The sequence below is a fragment of the Eumetopias jubatus genome, unplaced genomic scaffold, assembly GCF_037043125.1.
Source record: "Eumetopias jubatus isolate StellerSeaLion01/CBP00866 unplaced genomic scaffold, mEumJub1_p1.0 scaffold_9, whole genome shotgun sequence".
Taxonomy (NCBI): domain Eukaryota; kingdom Metazoa; phylum Chordata; class Mammalia; order Carnivora; family Otariidae; genus Eumetopias; species Eumetopias jubatus.
Genome location: NW_028274815.1, coordinates 72,439,993 through 72,463,274, shown reverse-complemented (window position 1 = coordinate 72,463,274; position 23,282 = coordinate 72,439,993). Strand labels below are relative to the sequence as shown.

Below are 23,282 nucleotides of genomic sequence, written 5' to 3'. Positions count from 1 at the left end.
CAAACAAGTGTGCTACATACCTATCATGTCTAATAAATTCTACATCATGTCCCTGATGGCACTTCTTAATGCAGTTCACACATATGGCATTTCGATCTGTGGTGTTACAAGTGTGACATCTAAAAAGCAAAAGCTTATGTTAACTTTTCTTGAAATTTATTTCCTCAACATTTTCATTTTACCCTATGACCTATAGCTTAAAAGAGGACCAAAACCAAAATTTTTGTAGCTCCAGCCCAGGTTAATTTCTGCAAAAGGACTTTAATGTAATACAAAGTAATAAGTGAATCTTCTGTGTCAGAGAAAAATGATTTGCAAATTATAGATGTAATATAAAAGTAATAAAGTGAATCTTCTGTGTCTTCTGAGAAAAACAGATGATTTGCAAATTGTAGAAGGCAGCTGAAACTTTCATTTAAAAAAAACTTAACCTGGGGGCAGGGTGGGAAGGGAGTCAAAAACGTCTCAGTGACTGGGGCATTTGGGACACTTAATTATAGCTTTACTTAGAAACTGCTATTGTGATGGTAGCAAGAGTTGCTGCAGTATACTTTTCCATATTTATGGTCCCAAAAACAATCAAGTAGACTGATCACAGAACTTAATGTGGACAAATATAAAATTCTCAATTATATTCTCTTTCCTTGGTAAATTTCCAAATACCCAATTTTCTCTAGCTTACATTTAAGAGAAAAATCTAGAAATGTACCTTGCCAGTTTAGAAAAGAAAATCACTACCTCCCCCTTTTCAAGACAAGTAATTTAGAAATATACCTGTAGAAATCATGCATGGGATAGCTGGTATAACTTGATATTTTATATAAACATTGGCCTCTACTAACAGCCTTTTCTATGGCGTCTTGATTGTTCATTATTTTGTTATCTGTAATAAAAGAAAAAAATAAGTAAAATTCTAGAGGACAAAGACTTAAGATAAAAATATAATCTCACTTTTTTAAGACCTTTAAAGGAGGCTAACCAATTAAATAAAAAAATCAGCTTAAAATAGAAATGGATTTTCCTTTTGTAAGATACTCCCAACTGTTTAGAACAAGTTAAAGCTTTCAAAATAGTTCCTTGAGTTGTAGTTAACTTGGTATAGAGTGACAGCAATGACTTCGATAACATCTTTTCATGGCATATTTTGTGTATTTATAGGCAGAGCAGACTCCAACATACCTTTCATTGTCACATTAACACCAGATGCTAAAAATAAGCCTCCAAACCGGTTGTTAAAAATCTGATTGCCTTCTAGTGTTGCAGTTGCATGATTTGTAATTTCAATACCTGAAGTAAAATTTACAAACAGTAGATACATCACATTATACAGTTTAACATGTAAAGAATAAGACACAAATGTTTGAGTCATTGAGAATAACATTTATTTTCCACTTCTAATAGAGTCCACTATCCTTGCTAAAGGAAGGAATGCTACTACAGCTGGTTCACAGCTTACTACTAATTTTGCCGGCAAGCAGAAGAGGATAATGCCTGCCCATAAGTATGCTTAGGTAGCTACTAGTTGTACATATGAAGAAAAAAAAGTGTCATCTTCTCTGGCAGAAAGTTGAAATATATGTACCATACTTAAAAAAGTTTGAGAGGCCAGAGGGCTTGAATTTGTTTGTATTCCAAATGGTAGTACAAGCCTGCATTCTATCGCAATTAAGGTTTCATAATTACTACTGAAGAGCAAGAGAGATGTCTTTAAAGTTTGGCTTAGCAGAATCCCGAACTTTGGGATTAGGTGCTCTTATAAAGCCCACTGTTAACTGACAACACTCAGCCACTTTTGCAACACATTTTGCACACCTTCAGTTATTAAGCAAAAGAATTAATATACTAAAGACCAAACACTTTATAGAAAACAAGCTACAGGTAAAAAGGAAAATACAAACCTGCAGCAAATCCATCAAATATTCTGTTTTTCCTTAAGACTGGATGACTATTAGTGCTGATGAGAACACCTGCTTGAGCATTCCTGAAAATATCATTTTCTTCAAGGAGACCTATAATAAAATATTTCCTCAGATTAAGGCTAATGCACAAACAAATTTCACTAGCCTTTTTGGTGGTATTTAAGTTTCTTATTAACTGTGTTGTATAAAACTCAAAGGACTAATTTTTCAGCTGAGAAGTTTGTTACCAATTCAGGAGTTTAAGGTAGGACTTAACCAAAAACTGCTTGAATGGCAGGTAATCATTCTAACCAATAACTGGAAATTCCATGGTACCAGGAACCATGCATTCCCAGTGCCTGGTATCTATTTCTCACTAAAAACACTGATTTAAAATTAGTTCCTTTGAAGTATTGTTAGAACTATTGCAGCTTCAAATGCTTTCATTCAAGCCCTGATTATTTCTGGTCACTATTATAATCATTACTTGATAATTTCCTTTACTCCAGTCTCTCTTCTGCTATTTTTCCCAGTTTCCTACAACTCTATCATGTGCCTTCTCTGAAGATATTCCCCTAACCTATTCCATTGTTCTTACTGAATGCTCTGAATATGCTATGCATTTTTATCTCTTAATGCCTTTGGTTTGTATTATTTCCTCATCCTGGAATGTCCTGCCCTCTTTCTTCCTAATGTCACCTCCTCTGAAGATTTCAGTTTCCCTCCATCAAATTTATTATTCTCTTCTGAGTATAACATGATTAAAAAATGAGCTGAGGAATCAGACTTAAGGTCTTCAAATAAGAATTCCACCATCTCCTAGTTCTGAGTAGGCAAATTGCTTACTACTCTGTCTCATTTCCTTATCTAAACTGGGCATAACGGCACGTACATACAAGGGTTATAATGAGGACTGAATTAATACACGTAAACATACACTGCACTAAACAATTAGCTAATTTACTCCTATAAAACCTACTTATGTATAGTGAATTATAATTAGTTGTGTACCAGCATTTCTCTGCTCTCTGAAGACATGAAACGTTTTTTATTTCTGTAATTGACCTGCCTGTGGCATTTCAGTTTTGACCTCTAAATTGCTTTTCCCCTGGAAAAGACTACTCCAAGTCCCTACCTCTAATCTTTGCTTTTGCTAAGATCCAGTCTGAATTCTGTATAACAAAGTCTCAGAATCTGGGCACTGCGCCCCTTCTCCAGCCTCAATTTTCAGTACCTCTTAGCGCCTTACTAGAGAGTACCACTTTGTTTCCTTTAGACTTTTGTTTACAATGTGCCATTAGACTATAAACTTTCTGGATGTAGTACTGTTTTATTCACCATTTATCTTTGGCATCTGTATCAGATGTTGATACAGAAATGTTCAATTAATAAGTATGTACAAAACAAATGAAAGTGGGAATTATGCTTTCTACACCAGGAATGGCCTCCCCACCCAACATTTACCAGTGAATACTCATTTTTCAAGACATAGCTCAAGAGTGATTTTAGTCCATGAACCTTTTCTCAACACCTTACAAATAAAACCATCCACTGTATTGTGTTTCCTCATTATATCTTGTAAAGATTATCAGATATGTCACCTTATTGAATTATTAGATTATGAGCTCTATGTCATTAATGGAATCGTCACTGCTTGGCTGTAGTAGTAAATTTCGTTATGTTGTAGTAATAACTAGCTATTCCTTCCATATAAGATATGTACAGTGCTGGGTTACTGACATTTCAGAAATGGTGATAAATTTGTATTTGACATTCCCCACTAGTTTCTCTTTTGGAACAACATGCATTTGGCAAGGGGCATGGACTGTGGAACTTTTGCCTCAATGCAAAATGAGTTGACCTTTATGTATACAAAACCAGGCACACCTTGGCTTCATTAATTCCACTCTCCAACGAACACAGCTGTAAACAGGCACAAAGCAATACTTATTTACTACAGACATTTTCATATATTTACAGGCCAATTAATTTCTAGCCTAGGTCTGTAACTGGACCTTGATGTTTATTATAATCATATCACTATTCTAAATAACAGAAAGTCCACAGAGAAAATGTAAACAGATTCTATCTTAAAAATGCCTAACAACTAGCACATTCAGGATGGCTACAAAAAGAAAAATTGTGTAAACACCTGTCTCCTGTAAATATCTGTACCTCTAGGCACTAATCTAAACCATCTCAAGACCTGATAAGGAAAAAGACTGAGATTCACTCATATAAAGCTTATATTAATTGGCAATGTCACTGATCATTAAAGATATGGAGGAAGAATAATGAAAAATTGGATTTCTTACTAATGCAAAATTAACAATACCTCGACCCCCATTAAATATACAGATGCCACCATCTCTTCCATCATGGATTTTATTTCTTCTTAGTGTAGGATTACTATCTGTCTTAATCCAGACTCCAGCCATGGCATTGTCAAATATTTCATTGTCTTCTATACAGCCTAGACCTACAAGTATAAAGATTTAGGTATGTTATTTGGAAAGTATATTTCTAAAGGCAATTAGCAATAAGAAAAAGATTAAAGATTAAACATACCAGAATTATAAACAAGAATTCCACCATTTTGTCCTCCCCAGATTTTGTTGCGTCTAATTTTGGGGTTGCTTCCAGTCCTATGGGTACAATAGAAATTAATGCCATCTTAACTGCTTCTACTCCCATATCCCATGTTATATGAGGTAACAGTGAAAAATTCGTATTAATCACAGTAAGAGTAAGTCTTTCCAGATGCTCTGAGAAGTTTGTCCATAAAGACACTTTTTAATTTTGCTTAATTCTGTTTCCCACAGAATACTAGCTATAGATTATATTATTACTATAGAGTCTCAATATATAAACTAAACTGAGGAGGTTAGATTAAGTGACTACTATTATTGTATATTCACCTTATAAAACGAAGGGAATTATAAGTACTATTACAGTTTCTAAAACTATTCAAATACAGGAAAGAGGGGCGTAAAAATCTAACACTTTTACAGAATAGTGTAAAAACAGAAGCTCCCATTTACTGAGTGCCTACAATATTCCAGGTATAGCTCACAAGTGTTTTTATATAGCCTTCTACTTTCCGAGTATGATGGAGTACACTGGCAACTACGACTGTTACTGTGGATGACATAACAGTGGAAATGTGCTCCTATAGCAGGCTTATGTGCCATTGGCTGCTATCCTCAGCTGGTTCAAGAAAAGCAATATTCTGACAATTTAAGCCAAGCACATGATAAGAGCATGAATATATGTACAAAAGGAGGAATAAAAATTGAGCATTAAATAACAAGTTCTTCTACATACCCCACACACTCCCACCCAACTCTCTCCCAAAAGAAAGCCAAATGTGAAAAATGTTTACCTTATCTGAACCCCTGAATACATATGATTATAGATATCATTGTCCTCTAGCACTCCATGACCATTGTCATAAAAATAAACACCAACCTAAAATTAAAAAAAATTTTGTTTTCAAATGACAACAAAAGTTTATAAAACAATGTATTTCCCATGTAAGAGTCCAAAATAATTTTACCTGCTTTCCACTATGTATCCTGTTTCTTCTCAGTACTGGAGTGCTGCCAGTTGTCACCCAGACCCCAGCCAGAGTATTACTATAAACTTCATTCTCTTCTATTACGCCTTGTCCTTTCTCATGCTAAATAAAAGTTACATTGATACAATATATATCTTTTAGAAACAAGTAGTTTATAGTGTGTTTCCCCCTTTAAAGACAGTTATAATAAAAAAAAATCTCAAATTTTATTTCTTAATCTGGATGAGGAGGTAGTAACATTGTTTTTGTGTAGCCTCTACCTGAGTTTAAGGTCCAGAAGTTTTTATACTGTTCTTTATGTGGTTTTGTACTTTTAAGCTTCTTATTTCATTCTAAGATATATAACATTTAGTTTAGTAAGCTAATAGTTATTTCAAATTACTGGTGAAATCATTCAAAATAAGGTCTCAGGTTACTAAAATATTTATTTTTATTTTGAGCAGAGGATTTAAGACATGGACATTTCTAGAACTGAAAATAAAAATTAGAGTTAACACCTGGCATTACACAAGGACCTTTCTGAAATTTCCTACATCTTCTCACTTGAATCAGTTCTAACAGTTTCAGATATACCATGGTAACAGAAGGTACAGGACCAACACATGGTTTTAAAATTTTGTAAGATGCTCAATTATGTTTCAATATAAATTCAAATGAAAAACCGACTTTTCAAAAAAATATTTAAAAAAACCTCAAGTCTAGTATTATTAGTACTTTCAGTGATATTACGGATTTACTTACTACTTCTGGAAAATTTCAGACTCCTAGCATAGTCACACCAGCAAAACTCCAGTGTAAAAATAAAACTCAGCCAATAAGTAGTTGTTTTGAGTTCAGCCCATAATGACAATTATAATTAAAGACTTTAATAAAAAAAAAGGTATATTCTCTATGTCTAAATTCAGTCAGTTGACTGAATTTTACAGAACGTTACACATACTATAAAAGTCATTCATATACTGGCAGGGAGAACAAGAGTGTTATTGTATAAATATTAAAGACAGTCATAAATTCATACTCTGTAAGCTGAATATGGCCTGAGACTAGATGTAATTCTGTCCTCTTCCACCCTTTCTCCCCTGGTTTTAATGCATGACATTCTAGAACTATATTAACTTACCACATAAATCCCACCATGCTGGCCGTCATGAATTTTGTTATGTCGAACAATTGGACAACTGTTTGTCCTAATCTGAATTCCTGCTAACGCATTGCCTATTTAAAAATAAAAGTTACAATGTCAACATATGGAGCCTCATGGAACACAGTAAGAGTTTTACATTACATAGTAGTTAAAATTTTTAGAATTTTAGGAAAGCACGATTTTGTGAAATACGTCATATTCAAAAAGATATTTATGGTCCAAGAGCATTAAAAAACCAAAACTAAGGGAACTAGGAGTATAAAAAGAAAAATTGTAGGCAGTATGGGCATAATAGTTATGAATAGAGACTCTGAAGCCAGGCTGCCAAGTTTTGAATCCCAGGAATTCTATCTTCCTGTGTGACTTTTAAGTTATTTAACCTCACTGTACCTCTGTTTCCTGATCAATAAGTGGGGATATTTAATAGTGTCTACTTCACCGGGTTGATGTAAATACTATATGACTCAATTCAGGTAAGATGTTCAGAATAATACCTGGAACTGAGTAAGCTTTATGTAAGTATTATCCAGGTAAATAGTAGCAAAAGAGAAAGGCCTGGAACATACCAGTGTCTAGCACACACACATCTAATAATGGTCCACTGAATTAGTATCTCAAAAAGTTTTAATGCGGAATAAGTATTTTCCCTTTATAGTTTTTTTTTTTTTTTTTAAAGATTTATTTGAGAGCAAGAGAGTGAGTGAGAGAGAACATAAGCAGGGGGAGGAGCAAAGGGAGAGGGAGAAGCAGATTTCCCCACTGAGCAGGAACTCACTGCGGGGCTTGATCCCAAGACTCCAGGATCATGACCTGAGCCAAAGGCAGACACTTAACCGACTGAGCCACTCAGGCACCCCTCCCTTTATAGTTAGTACCAAAGTGAAAAAAGAGTAAATCTAAGGATACTGTAGATACTCCCTGAGACTAAGGTCTTATTTATATTTTCATCACTCGTATCTAGTATAGTTCCTGGTACACAGTGGGTGGGTACTCAGTAAATGTTAAGTGAATAATGATTGTTAAGTAAATAAATATCACAAATAATCTTTATTGAAAATTTAAAGAAACTGGATCAGTTCTCCTACTTGGATGGTTTCAAAATGGTCCATTTTGCTAATGTGAGGAAGACAGGCCAACCTCCAAAATTTTAGAGAACAAAACATGCTTACCATAAATGTCATTTCCTTCAATAAGGCCTCGTCCATCACCAAAGATGTAAACTCCCCCTTGATTTCCGTTAAATATAGAATTCCCCCTATAATTATGAGAAATAAAAAAATGAACATATATTCAGTAAGAGCTTATTTGTTTAAAAAATTATTTATCTTCTAGGGGCCATAGTTTCCTAATCTGTAAAATGAGGGACTCAGACTAGATGATTTCTAAGTTCCCTTGTTTTCTTTCTAAGACCTAAAGCTTAAAAGAGCCACCTACTATTTGAGATAAAATAACATTTTTAAAAAATATTTTATTTATTTATTTGACAGAGAGAGACACAGCGAGAGAGGGAACACAAGCAGGGCAAGTGGGAGAGGGAGAAGCAGGCCTCCGGCTGAGCAAGGAGCCTGAGCAGGGCTCGATCCCAGGACCCTGGGACCATGACCTGAGCTGAAGGCAGACGCTTACGACTGAGCCACTGAGGCGCCCCTCGAGATAAAATAACATTCTTAAACATTCCCCTCAAAATAGCTAATACAATTAGAACTTTTTTCTTACTGATCTAGACACATTTGCTGCATGTTAACAAGATGGAAATCCCATAATCTACTTTCATAAAGCCAGTGGAAAATAAACCTTAGCAATTAAAAATAATTCATCATTACTGATTAAATTATAAGAGTTCTGTTCTACAGTCTTAGCCAACACCTTTCAGACTGGATCTGTTTGTTTCCTTACTGTTGTCAGAGGGATTGATAGGAACTATTAAAGAAAACTGATGGCTTGTTGACTTTTTGTTATTTTTGTTCTCTCTGTCCAAGAATCTTTGAAATAATTACTTTCCTGAGTTATGCTATCTGCAGACTTTCAGACAAAAAAAAAAAAAAAAAAGAGAAGACAAGGTCATTCAGGTTCCAAGAGAAGAACATGGCCCTATGTACTCATTTACCATGTAGTTTGATGAATTTAAAATAAAAATCACAGCATTTGCAACTGCTCATAAAATAATATTATGCATGACTTAGATCGTTAAAAAACAGAACACCCAAAAATAAATGCAATAGCTATGCTCATTCAGACGCACATTTACTAGGAAAATCTACTTTGCAGTAGTCAGGTATCTAGGAAAAACAGAGTTAAAACTTGCCTTTTCTTATAACACAAAAAGTGAAAAAGTAACTTCTATCCATAATTACATATAAATACCTTATTGTTGGGTCACTATTTGAGGTAATCCATACACCTGCAAAGTTGTTTGCATAGATTTTATTCTCTATGAATTGTCCTCTTCCTTTTTCATGCACATATATTCCTCCAGTCTGCCCATGATGAATTTCACATCGAACCACTGTGGGGTTAGCATAGGCTTTTACTTCAAAGCCTGCTATTCTGTTTCTGTGTATGTTGCAACTTTCAAAGTAACCCTGAAAAATACAGAAATCAAACTGTAGGTAAGGCTACTTTCCAAAAAGAAATGACATTTAAAAAAATGACTTTTACTGTATGCCTCAAATTAAGTATCAGAAATGTTCAAGAGTAAGAATAAAACACAGATACGCACTAAATTTCAAATGATAAACAAGGAATAAATGAGATTTAAATGTTTTAGTGAAACAGAGAACCACAAGTCTCCTAATTAGTCTGAGTATACTCAAAGCCATGAAAGAAAAATAGGGATTTAGTCAATAAATGCAAATAAATACTATTACCCAATAAATATACATACCCTTTAACAAAGATTTATTGAATATTAAAAAAAAAACAAACCCGTGGAGATTTAAAAATGTCCCAAGAAAACAAATTCTAAAAAGGTGACCTAAGGACGTAATCACAGACTACAGAAAAATACACACAAAATAATGTTCATCTTAGCCCAATAATAGGGAACGGGCTAACTTATATTCATGCTTTACAAGCTATCGTGTTAAATAAAAGGAACAGTACATACTTCGAGATAGTATACATTAAGTATGATCTCAATTTTATTTCAAGAAAATGTAACTTGAACAATAAAACAAAAATGAGGGTGTGATTATCTGAGAAGTATTATAGATGGCTTTTGTATCCTTTATACGTCTCTGATTTTCTTAAATTTTCTGTAATGGACAGGCTTACTTTGTAATGAGAATAAAGTTACTGTAACACTGATATCCTAAATTCTAAGATTCAATCAAGACTAAAAGTTTTTTTTTTTTCAAGATTTTATTTATTTGACAGAGAGAGTGAGCAAGAGGGGCACAAGCAGGGGGAGCAACAGACAGAGGGAGAGGGAGAAGCAGGTTCCCGGCCCAGCAGGGAGCCTGATGCGGGGCTCAATCCCAGGACTCTGGAATCAGGACCTGAGCCAAAGGCAGACACTTAACTGACTGAGCCACCGCCACCCAGGCACCTCCAATAAAGGCTAAATATTAAGAGAAAAAAATAAGATATTCCTAAGATGGCACTTCTAAAAGCCATTTCAACTCCTGGTCTGTATCTCCCTTCAAAAACTGAATATGCTCTCCTTTCTTTAAATTCCCTCTAAGCACTAAGTATTTTCTTAAGGTACCTCTATGTACTGCTTTGTACTGTTCCTTTGTCATATCCATTTCTCCCTGATCATAAGCTCCTGTATAGAAATGACTATACTAACTTCTGTTGGACTTATACAGGACTTCACATATAGCAAGCACTCAAGCAGGAACTAATTCATTACTTTTTGCAAAATCTAGTGGAGGTTAAAAACAGGTTAATTCTGAATACTCTAGTTTACTACATATTTACTAACTCTAAACAGACCTCTGAGAATAATATTCAGAAGTAGTTTCAGGTTTCATTTTCCACAAATAAAGTACAAAATTATCTGTAACTTCTTATTTGGATTAAATATTTTTTTAATTGGGGGATTACACGAAAAATAGCTTCTTTAAATATAAAAAGCTTCTTTGATTTTAGACCAAATAAAAATGAATGTACGCTGGGTATATATACAGAAGGGAGCTCAATTAGGCACCTACTTTCTCTGCTGGGAGTTGCATGATATATCTGGTTGGTAAACTTGGGAATGAATAAACTGGGTATGACCAATTCAGCTTCGCCCTTAACCTCAGGGAAGTGAGCTGCCCTAAGAGAGCATGCCTTCTGCTACTACTCCACAAACAAATCTTGTGATTTGTTTGTGGAGTTTTAAGTGAGTAAGCTTATTTAATTTTGGGGTGCAGTGAATCAGACCCATTTGGTTCTTGTTTGAAGCTGTATTCTCCAACTTAACCTATTAAGGGTAATAAAATGATTATTTCAGCCTCCTCATGCTTCGTCATGGCTTTATTTCATAACTTGTTCAGAGTGTGGCAAGGAAAGGTATGCTGCTTATTGGGTTTCCATAAAGATTTCAGTAACAGGCTACTATCATGTCTTGACTATACTGCAAGTATACTTTGCTATGTATTCACTAAACATGATTCAAATGCAGGTATGCTCTATTTTCTTTAGGTTTTGATTTTGAATAGTTAGGAGAGTCAACTAGATTCATAAGTTTACTAAGGCAAAACAGCAGCCTCCTCTCATTTTTCCTTATCCAGAGGCACCCCCCCTTCAATTCTTTTAGCTGCTTCTTTTTATCTACCTCTGTATTTTTAAGTAAAGGCTTGTACTGCTGTATTTTGAGTTTGCAGTTTTAGGTATTGTCTACTGATTTCCTGTTATAGAAGATAAGAATTTAGCGCTATCTTTCTCCCATCACACACATTCACACTATATCCTTCCAATGTAGTGATATCACAATTTTGGTTAGATTAGTATGCTATTCAGAGCTGCGTCATAAAGTATAACTATTTGCTGTACAATTTTTTTTTTAAGTTGGTAATTATGTTATTCTCCTTTGCTTAGGCCTCTAGTGATAATTCTATCCTAAACTCATTACCGGTTGTTTAAACACCTCAATATATTTATATTCACATCAGGTTTACCAATTTATCTTCCTGAACATAAGGTCTTTTTTGTTTTGTTTTTAAGATTTTATTATTTATTTGAGAGAGAGACAGAGATAGTGAGAGAAAGCATGAGCAGGGAAGGAGAGGGAGAAGCAGGCTCCCCACTTGAGCAGGGAGCCCGATGTGGCGCTCGATCCCAGGACCCTGAGATCATGACGTGAGCCAAAGGCAGATGCTTAACTGACTGAGCCACCCAGGCGCCCCCTGAACATAAGGTTTTATAATCCGCTCTAATCTGTAATGGCCGGCTTGGTCATAGGCACCTAGTCATTTACCCTGTTGTAACTTAAAGGTTAAAAATGTTCCTTAATTCCATCAAAGATAAAGTTTGTAACCTCTATCTTTTAAGATAACATTCAAGAGAAGAAAGCAGCAAAAACCATTTTTTTCTTCATGTTTTTTAAAAAAGTAAACTCTACTCCCAACATGGGGTTCAAACTCATAACCCTGAGATCGAGAGTCACATGCTCCATTAACTGAGCCAGTCAGGTTCCCACTACTCTTCATGCTTTTAAAACCAGAAGCCTCTACATTGCTACAATTGTCCTTTTACAACATTCAGAACAGTTTTATAATTTTACAAGGAAAGCGATCTCTTGTTATGGGCTTAAAGGGTTCAGTTAATGTAATTAATAGAATGCATCGGTTTTAAGAGATGCCTTTAGTGTAAAGTCGTAATAATACAGAAATGTAACCAGGATATAGACAGAATTCTACTTTGCCTTGTAAGATGCAAACCAGGGAAATTCCAATATATATTAACAAAACTCCAAAAGCAGGGACTTTTTTTTAAACATTTTATTTATTTGAGAGAGAGTGTGTGTGCACGCGAGCATGCATGCAAGCACATGAGTAGGGAGGAGGGGCAGAGGGAGTGGGAGAAACAGGCTCCCTGCTCAGAAGGGAGCCCCAGATGGACTCAATCCCAGGACCCTGAGATCATGATCTGAGCCAAAGGAGACGCTTAACCGATTGAGCCAACCAGGCGCCCATAAGGTTAAAAACTCAACACTGATATCAAAATAAAAGGTGAAGCACTTTTTAAGAGTTTCTCTTAAAACTCAAGAATGAAAAATAGAGGGGAAAAAAATGCTATCTTCATTGAAATAAACTTTCACAACCCCATACTATTATCTATAAAACACTTGCCCAATACTGTGAAATCTGGATAAGGAAGAGCAGGGTGCTGAAACCTAACAAATGTTATCTTAGACCTTTAGCAAGGTAGTTTTCCCCAAGTAACTGAAGGTTCTCATAAACCTAGCTAAGGATCTTCTAAGGTGATCAGATCTAGTGGCATGACTGGAACACGGAAAAGAAATATTCCCATATTATTATTTTCATAAAAATAACTCAAGCACAAGAAGTAAATGTGAGCAAGAATACACACTAATGTGCAATTTCTGTCATCTAAAACTTATGCTTCCTATCTAAGGGAAACTATCCAAAGTAAAGGAAAATGAAAGGAGAGAAAGGACAGCCAGATTTCAAGATAGATAATCTGTCATCTGTCATTCTGTCATATGTTAAATTCATAAATTTAGAATGCCTCCAAAATTTTATAGCAATTTGGCATTGCTATGGCATTCTTACTGTATTTTACAAAAATAACACTGTAATGGCTTAATATTAAACCAAGATAATTGGGAACCTGTAAACACTGATAGAAAAATTATTTTTAGGAATGAGACTGGCACTGTGGTTATGTGAAAGAAAGAAAGAACCCCATCTTTTAAAGATGCATACTGAAATATTTACAGATGAGATGATGATGTCCAGAATTTGCTTCAAAATAATCTAGAGAGTAGAGAAGAGAGTAAAGAGTGAGTATAGAAAAAACAAAACTGGCCATGAACTGATAGCTGCTGAAGATGGAGAATGGGTAGATGGGCATTCATTCATTATACTCTTTCTTACGTAGGTTAGAAAAATTCCATAAAACAAAATACATTAAAAATTAGAGATAAAAGCCATACTGGGGGGAAAAAAAGACAAAACTATGGAGACACAGTAAGGCGCACAGATTTGAGGAAATCACATAAAACTTAAAGAACAAAGTAGTACACAGCCAAGCTTCTAAAGAACACAAGGAAGAGAAAACCAGCAAAACAACACGTTAACAACAAAAACCTACATTATGGATACTGAAGTAGAAAAGCAAATCATCACAAGAAAAAAACCCAGAATAATCTCAGACAAAAACCAAAATGATCTCACACTTGTCAGCCACATTTAATGCTAGAAATATAAAAATGACTACAAAATTTGGAGGGAAAAAAAGTATAATCAAAATTGTGTATACTTAGCAAAGTTAAAAAGTAATGGATAGGCATTCTCAAGTGGTAGGAATTCAAGCTACAATGCCTGTAAACCGTTCTTTTAAAAATAAGCAAATAATGAATGGCTAGATGAGAAAATTCAGCCCTACAAAGAATGAATCAAAATTTAAAAAAATTCAGCAATGGAGAAACTGTTATAAAAGGACTAAAAGTAAACAAATATAGAATAAATACTAACCAATAACTACAGGAAATGTAAAAGTTATAAACCTTTACATAAGAAAAGAATATAAACGATGGGATGGAGATAGGTTGAAATATAAAGTGCTTATTTCCTCATTTTTCACAGGGAAAGTTCATACTTCAAAGTTTAAACATGAAGTTAACAATGACAAATGCTAGTCATACCCTGAAATCCTAGAGGTGTCCTTTATACTTGCACATGTAGTATTTTTACATAAACAATTCTTTAAAAAATAAAAGAGTAGAAAATCTTTTATGATTCATTCTCATGAATATAGAAATTTAAAGTATGTCAACAGGAGAGGAAGAGGAACAAAAATTCAGAGAATAAGTATGTGTATATTTAAAGAAAGTGGACAGTACAGAAAGTTTTAAATGTTTATTCTGATGTTCTTTGAAGTTCTACAGAAAACAAAGTAAAATTTTAAAAAGATTATCTTCAGTTCTGGTATCCTACCAATCATGGGCTGTCAACACAACGACAACAAGCCAAAAGAATAACTAAAATGGGAAGAACATTCTACCACGGGATTTTAAAGGATTGTGTCACAATACTAAAACAGATGATAGGCCCAAGATGTTTTTAATTTTCATCCTTTCCTTACAAATCTGTAATATCTTACAAATCTCTTTATTAATCCTTGATGGGAATATCCTTTTCTTCACTAATTGACAATTTGTATATGTGAATCCAACAATCCTCTGTTGCCTGATTCATACAACAGCAATAAAACTTCACCACAATACCGTTTGGCCACCATGCCATCATCTCCTCTCCCATCTCTAACAAAAATGTTGCCAATGTTGTAACAGGACTTGAAGATTACCTCAATGAAAATCAGACATTAAATGAAAAGAATACCTGAATAGACACCAAAGAGCATTATTCTGAAAGAGTGGCCTAAAAGAGCTTAAAAAGTTGTGTCTCTTGAAACTTGTGTAAAATGACACAATAGTACTTAAAATACAATATCATCCATAAAGATGCTAATTAACTGCTGTGTAAGTTTTAGAACTGATTTTATTACCATTGTATCTCTTATTAAAATTCTGCCAATTAAAAAAATTTTAAGAGGAATAAAATGGAAGTCAAACTAATAATGAAACCATTAATTCTCAAAGTGTAGCCTACAAACAACCTGCATCAACTCACTTAATGGTGCTTATTAAAGATGCATACCCTGGTCCCCATTATATTATATTTATTCTATCTGGGTGACTTCTTTTTCCCCCTAAAGATTTCATTTATTTATTTGACTGAGAAAGAGAAAGAGCACAAGCAGGGGGAGCGGCAGGCATAGGGAGAGGGAGAAGCAGGCTCCCTGCTGAGCAGAGAGCCTGACGTGGGGCTCGATCCCAGGACCCTGGGCTCATGACCTGAGATGAAGGCAGATGCTTAACTGACTGAGCCACCCAGGCACCCCTATCTGGGTGACTTTTATGCATACTTACATTTGAGAACTACTGGATTAGATTTTACTCCCATCAAAGATTACATCAATTCCCTAAGGACTCCATCTTCTCTATATGCACATAATATGAAATTCATGAATTTATAGAATATTGCATATTAATTTTAAAATATGCTGAAATTTCTTTTAAACCTATACTCTTCAATTCACCTAGTTTGGTGATAAGAAAATGCAGAAACCTATTTGAAATTTAATAGATATGGAGCAACTGACTGGCTCAGTTGGTGGAACATGTGACTCTTGATCTCCAGATTGTGAATTCAAGCCCCACAGTGGGTATTCAGAGATTAAAAATAAATATCTTAAAAAAAAAAGAAAGAAATTTAACTGATACAAAGTCAGTTTTTCTATTAAGAATAAATGTTCTTACCATGCCATGATCAAATGTGAACACACCAACATCACGTCCATGATGGATATGATTCCGTCTAATAATTGGGTTTCCATGATTTTTAACCCAAATCCCAGCTAAAGCATTATTGGAAATTTCATTATCCTCATATATTCCCTACAACAATTAATCAGAAGTAGGTATTAGCAAAACTTAAAAAAAATTTTTAGCAAGAAAAAACCCATAAAAGTTAAAAATACCTGTGCATGATCTGTTATATAAAGTCCAACATTTTCACAGTCGCTGATGTTACAGTGCTTGATAGTGGGACACGCTCCTTGACCACTAACACATACTGCAGAGCCAACTGTAAGAAAAATTATTTATTTAAAAACTTACTGCACAACACAATGACTTATTTTATAATAAAACATAAGGGAAACACTAACCTGTACATGTACTTCGGATGATACAGTGATCAATAATAGGGCTACAGTTTACCGTAATCTCTAAGCAGTGGTGTGCATTATGGTGTTGAGCAGATTTGTCATCAGGGTTAAACTGAAAAGTAGAAATTTGGTTTGAAATTTTGTCTGAACCACTGCCTTAAATGATCTTAACATATTCTAAACCTTAAAATTCCTTACCCTTATTGTCATATATCCAACATAAGCATCCTCAGAACCCTCCATAAAGACGAAGGTCGAATCTCTAGTGTTTTCAATTATAACTTTGTCTGCTACTTTTCCAGGTGCTGTGGAGAAGATATTTGAAAACACATTACCTTTATTTTTTTAAAAACACATTTACCAGATGAAATTCAAATAAAATTCAATTTTTTAAAAAAGATTTTAATTAATTAATTAATTTGAGAGAGAATGAGCAGGGGGAATGGCAGAAGGAGAAACAGGCTCCCCACTGAGCAGGGAGCCCAACACAAGGGCTTGATCCCAGGGTCCTGGGATCATGACCTAAGCTGAAGGCAGATATTCAACCTACTGAGCCACCCAGGTGCTCCTAAGATTCAATTTTTTAATCAGTAAAAATACCCTACCATAAAACTAATAATACAGAAACCTTTTTATTGTTTTTAGATTGCGTACATTTTTGAGAGATTTTTTTTCATTTTTCAAGAAAAATTTTAATCAAAGTATAGTTGACATATTAGTCTCAGGTATACAACATAGTAACTTGACAATTCTATACATTACAAAATGCTCACTATGGTAAGTCTCTGTCACCATACAAAGTTATTATTTTTTTAAAAAGATTTACTTGAGAAAGAGAGAGAAAGAGAGAATATGTGCGAGCAGGGAGGGGGCAGAGAGAGGAGAGAATCCTCAAGCAGACTGCCCGCTGAGTGCAGAGCCCAAGGACCATGAGGATCATGACCTCAGCCAAAATCAAGAGTCAGATACCCAACTGACTGAAGCACCCGGGTACCCCATTATTATAAAATTACTGTTATATTCCCCATGCTATACTTTTCATCCTATGACATTTATCTTATTACTGGAAGTTTGCACTTCTTAATCCCTTTCACCTTTTTCGCCTTTCTGCCCACTCACCTCTCTCCTGTAAACCACCTATATGGTCTCGATATTTCTGAGTCTCTTTTTTTCGTTGTTTTGTTTTAGAGTCCACATATAAGTGAAATCACTTGGTATTTGTCTTTCTCTGACTTATTTCACTTAGCATAATATGCAGAGGGAGATTTTAAAAAACATTAGTATGAGTAGGTAAGAATAATGTTCATTTTATGAGGTCACTATGTCTCACTGGCCTTTACTACAGGGAGTCTTACTTATTTATTTATTTAAGATTTTATTTATTTATTTGACAGAGAGAGACACAGCGAGAGAGGGAACACAAGCAGGGCGAGTGGGAGAGGGAGAAGCAGGCTTCCCGCTGAGCAGAGAGCCCGATGCGGGGCTCAATCCCAAGACTCTGGAATCATGACCTGAACCGAAGGCAGACGCTTAACGACTGAGCCACCCAGGCGCCCCAAAAAATGGTTTCTATGGAAACAAAATCACTTCCAGCAGCAACAGAAGAAGAGCTCAGAGACAGGAAAGGAGAAGGGGATGATGAGTAGGTGGAGACAGAGAGAAATGTCCTAATTGAAAATTCCTTTTTTTTTTTTAAGATTTTATTTATTTATTTGACAGAGAGAGACACAGCGAGAGAGAGAGCACAAGCAGGGGGAGTGGGAGAGGGAGAAGCAGGCTTCCCGCTGGGCAGGGAGCCAGATGCGGGGCTCGGTCCCAGGACCCTGGGATCATGACCTGAGCCGAAGGCAGACGCTTAATGACTGAGCCACCCAGGCGCCCCGAAAATTATTTCTAATATTGGCCTTGATCTGGAAGGTACTGCAAATCACTAGGCAAAATTTTCTATACCCTCCTCTCCTTTTCTCTGTGGTGGAAATGGCTCCGGAGCGAAGCAGAAGGGGCAGTAAATGCAAATTTCAATAACAAGTAATAATTACTAGCTATCTTAAAATGGTCCATGTACTGTGTCCTTAAAAAATCAGACAGCACAAATCTTGAAATGACTGATTAGTGCTCAAGAACTATTCCATTGATTCTTAGAAATTTGACTATAAAAATAGCTTTGAAATAGTACAAAAAAATTTACCAAGGACATCTGTTTCATTAAAAACACAACAATAGAAACATTTACCATCTTTTTCAAATAAAAGATAAAACAAATATCTTTCTTTCCTTAATGAATAACTACAGTGTTGGACAAAGTACAGACATCAAGATATACATCTAAAAAAAAAAAAAAAGAAAAAGAAATTGGGGCGTCTGGGTGCCTCAGTCAGGCGTCCTCCTGATTTTGGCTCAGATCATGATCTCAGGGTTGTGAGATCGAGCCCCTACTTCAGATTATCTCTCTCTCCCTCTACCCCCTTTCTCCACAAAAAAAAAAAAAAAGGATACATCTGTAATTTCTGAACTCTCAAGTTTTCATTGCAATAGGCAATATTCCTGTTCTTTCTTAACCATTAAGCTATTATCAAGGTTCACCTGGATTTTAAGTCACTAGCATTTAAAAAACCCATCATGTGAATAATACATTAAAATTTTAATGACAATGCATTTCAGAATACCTGCACCAATCATGGTGATTGGAGATTCAATATATATCCACTCATCAGTGTATATTCCAGAATGAACAAAAATAAGTCCATCAAAATGAGCTTCTTGTACCCCACCAAGGGCATCTTCAATTGTATCATAATACTAGAAAAAAATAAAAGTGTCAGTACAGAACTGAAAGATTACCATTTTAAGTCTTATAAAAATACAAATCAAACATACCAACATATTTTCTCTTCCTTTATATCTTGCAGGATTACTGTAGAAATGTTCAGCAAATCCTGGCTTTACATGTGCACCTTTATACTAAAATGTCAAAAAACAAAACAACAAAAAACAAAACAAAAAAAAACCAGAAACATTGACTACTAATGTAAACATATTCTAAATACTGTATATTTATTAAATATCAAAAACAATTATCAATTATTCCAACTAATTTTCTGTTGCATAGGGCGATGTAAAATCTGAAACAGCTTATGACTCACTAATAACCAGTAAGAAAGGACAAAATCTTTTAATCTCAGCACTACTGATATTTTGGGACAGTAATTCTTTGTTGTGGGGGCTGTCCTGTGCATCACTGTTAAGATGTTTAGCAGCATCCCTGGCCTCTACCCACTAGATACCAGTAGAATCCTCTTCTCCAGTGTGACAACCCAAAATGTCTCCAGACATTGCCAAATGTCCCCTGTGGAACAAAATCACCCCCAGCTGAGAACCACTCATAAAGGACCATATAAAAATTAAAACAACTACTGAACACTAATAATTTAAGAAGAGGTTCGAACAGACCCATAAAAAGTATAACTGCTCTCAGGCTACTGATACTTACTGCCACTGTTTAAATTATTAACAAATATGTCAGTAGTGAAAAGAACTGAACATTTTGTTGAGTGATAGATATATTCATTGGCTTGACACCTATTCCTGAGTTTGAATTAATTCTTTAAAAAGAAACTTTATGAATATAAATCAATATTTTCCGTTTATACTTCATACCAACTGCTGGAAACTCTCTTTCCAAGGATTTGGGTGTTCATATTCTTCTGGATTAATCTGGTAGAATTTGCCAGCTTCAGGATGCATCATAGGGCGAGTATACTCAAAAACTTCCATGTATAATCGTTTCCTGTAGGAGGAAAGGAATGAAAAATTTCTTCATAAAAAGTCCTTTAAACAACTAGAAAAATTACCTGATGCTTCAAAAATATATAATATAAAAAATGAAAGTTTTAACTGTAAAATAGTTTTTGGCTAAAAACAATGTAACTATGTATAAAAAATAGTCCATCTCCCAAAATAGTGTCAATTCTTCAAAATTTGTTTAGGGGAAAAAAAAGGCCACCCTTACTGTAAAAGCCTCATAGAGAAATTATTAAAAGGATGGCTTTCAATAAAATACTCTGAACTTAACTCTTTGTATATGTTCAGTTCATTTACATCCTATTACCAAAAACCATCAAACCTCAGAAATGTAGTCATAGTAATTATCATTTCCTGTACAAAGCAGTGTTTCCTTCCAGTCTTTTTATCTACAGATAGTTTCATTTATTACAGTTGTGATTATATAGCATCTAATATTTTGCATTCTGCTCTTTTCAAAAACTTTTCTAGAACACAGCATTTTCCCATGTTGTTAACAACTCTGTAAAAATCATTGTTAAATGCCTTTATCACCACCCTTCAAGTAGACATTACATTGTTAGTACATTCCCTTATTGCTGGACATTTAGATTATTTCTAATTTCCCCCCACAATTAACTGTGCTATTATGAAAAATCTGTACATAAGGCAAAAAAATTTCCAGAAGCGGAATTACGTGGGTCAAACGGCATGCTTATTATGAATACAATTGTCAAACTATTTTCCAAAAGTGATGTATCAAAATCTACTTTCACATTAAACTATCCAATTGAATAACCTGTTTAAATTAGACATAGTTCTGTTTCTAAAAAGCTTAAATTTAAATGAAAAACATTTCCCATAATCACTCAGTTGCTATTAACTGATAAGTAGCAGAGAAAGTACTTCATTTATTATTTTATAAATACCACTCGGACCAACAACCTACATTTTTGATAAATAGGTAACTTGGAATTTATAAGCATTCTAATTTTGTTCTATTTAATTTTTTTTTAAGATTTTATTTATTTGAGAGAGAGAGAGAGCATGAGAGGGAAGAGGGTTAGAGGGAGAAGCAGACTCCCCGCTGAGCAGGGAGCCCGATGTGGGACTCGATCCCGGGACTCCAGGATCATGACCTGAGCCCAAGGCAATTGCTTAACCAACTGAGCCCACCCAGGCGCCCTAACTATTTAATTTTAACTATCAACTCGCACTTCAACTTCCCTACCATCTTTTTAGCATTTGGGGCGGCAAATAATATATTTCAAGATAATAAATTTTCACTTACCATAAAATTGGATCATTAGCGAGCTCACTGAAGCGTTTACACACACAAGCTGCTCTACAAAGATCCTGTTCCAGCAAGTAAGAGAAGATTTTTAGAACCACTTCATCTGGTAGTTTCTCCTGAAGATACTGTTCAGCAGGTGCTGCTGTAAAGAGATTAGCAAACAGAATATAAACAATCTATTTGCTGTGCTAGCAACAAGTTTCTCACTATTTAAAGAGCATAATTTTCATTTTACCTAATGAATAGATTTTTTGTTAACAATCATTTTATAACCATTTTGCTTTGATAGATGACACACACATTTACCTTCTTTTGTCCTGACTTAAGTATTCTTTCTTTTAGTTGTTATGTACCATTGCAGAAACTGGCTAAATACATAAAATGTATTTTTATATAATTAAAGTCAAAAGAGTGAGAGGTCAGGGTTCTCATGCTTATTCTATAATATCACCTTCTCAATCCCAAATGCACCATTAAACTGTATTTAATTTTTGATTTGTTGGTATCAAACAAAATTAAAAAGATTTAACCCTAACTCTTAGTTTTCTCAAGGGAAATACCTGACAGATCTTGTGATTTTCCAGATACTCTTGCGCGTTTTGCACGATGACCAAAGTTTTCTGTAGTTGAAGTTGAGGCACCCTTTGAAAACAAAATGAAAACTAATTAAGCAAATATTTTTACCATATATAACCATTACTTCAAAAAAATGGTGATATTTCCCTTTCTGTTTCTAACAATTCTTTCACTACAAAAAGAGAAGCAGTTACTTTTAATTTACCTCCATACTGCTCTTTGTAGGACACGCTGTTCTTTTTGGCAAAAGAGTTTTTCTACGAAGTTGGTATGGACTATTTTGTGCACCAGGACCTGATTCTTCAGCAACCATATCTGCAGGTACATCATCATCTGTTATAAACAAAAGCAACATGAAAAATGACACTTTTTTTTTTTTTTTAAAAACTCTTGGAAACAAAATACTTTTAAGAAACTTCATAAATTTTTTTAGGGGGAGAGGAGGTAGATAACTTTTTTTTTTCTTTGAGAGAGAGGGAGAGACAGGAGAGAACGAGCAGGGGGAGTGGTAGGCTCCCTGCTGAGCAGGGAGCCCAATGTGGGGCTCTATCCCAGGACCCTGGGATCATGACCTGAGCTGAAGGCAGATGCTTAACCAACTGAACCACCCAGGTGTCCCTAGATACAACTTTTATATAAAATTCCAGACAACTGGGGGGCGCCCGTGACTCAAGTCGGTAAGCGGCTGCCTTAGGCTCAGGTCATGATCCCAGGGTCCTGGAATCGAGACCCTCAGCTGTCTATCGGGCTCCCTACTCAGTGGTGAGCCTGCTTCTCCCTCTCCTTCTTCCCCTGCTTGTGCTGTCAAATAAATAAAATTCCAGCGAAGTGGATAAACATCTGAAAGAAATGTTGGACTTCATTTCTTACTTCACCATAAATTCCAAAGTAGAAAAACATATATATATATATATATATATATATATATATTTTTAGAAGATTTGAGAGTGAGCGAGCGAGCAGGGGGAGGGGCAGAGGGAGAGAGAGAATCCTGAAGCAGACTCCCTGCTGAGCGTGGAGCCCAACTGAGGGCTGGATCCTAGGATGCCAAGATCATGACCTGAGCTGAAATCAAGTCAGCTGCTGAAATAAAAAAAATCAGCCACTCAA

At 35.1% G+C, this 23,282-nt stretch overlaps 1 protein-coding gene across 1 annotated transcript in view; it reads right to left on the bottom strand.

The window, feature by feature from the left end:
- FBXO11 (F-box protein 11) overlaps positions 1-23,282 on the bottom strand; it is an 86,863-nt gene that overhangs the window by 1,402 nt on the left and 62,179 nt on the right. The window contains exons 2-22 of the mRNA XM_028104025.2: positions 22,378-22,505; positions 22,157-22,238; positions 21,594-21,738; positions 20,180-20,309; positions 19,400-19,483; positions 19,189-19,321; positions 16,721-16,827; positions 16,523-16,634; positions 16,334-16,440; positions 16,113-16,250; positions 8,984-9,201; positions 7,789-7,874; positions 6,596-6,690; positions 5,455-5,577; positions 5,281-5,366; positions 4,467-4,543; positions 4,234-4,377; positions 1,899-2,009; positions 1,180-1,287; positions 775-883; positions 21-119 (exon numbers count right to left, since the gene is read on the bottom strand). Of these exons, the coding sequence (XP_027959826.1) occupies positions 21-119; positions 775-883; positions 1,180-1,287; positions 1,899-2,009; positions 4,234-4,377; positions 4,467-4,543; positions 5,281-5,366; positions 5,455-5,577; positions 6,596-6,690; positions 7,789-7,874; positions 8,984-9,201; positions 16,113-16,250; positions 16,334-16,440; positions 16,523-16,634; positions 16,721-16,827; positions 19,189-19,321; positions 19,400-19,483; positions 20,180-20,309; positions 21,594-21,738; positions 22,157-22,238; positions 22,378-22,505 (2,422 nt within the window). The remainder of the gene's footprint in view (positions 1-20; positions 120-774; positions 884-1,179; positions 1,288-1,898; positions 2,010-4,233; positions 4,378-4,466; positions 4,544-5,280; positions 5,367-5,454; positions 5,578-6,595; positions 6,691-7,788; positions 7,875-8,983; positions 9,202-16,112; positions 16,251-16,333; positions 16,441-16,522; positions 16,635-16,720; positions 16,828-19,188; positions 19,322-19,399; positions 19,484-20,179; positions 20,310-21,593; positions 21,739-22,156; positions 22,239-22,377; positions 22,506-23,282) is intronic.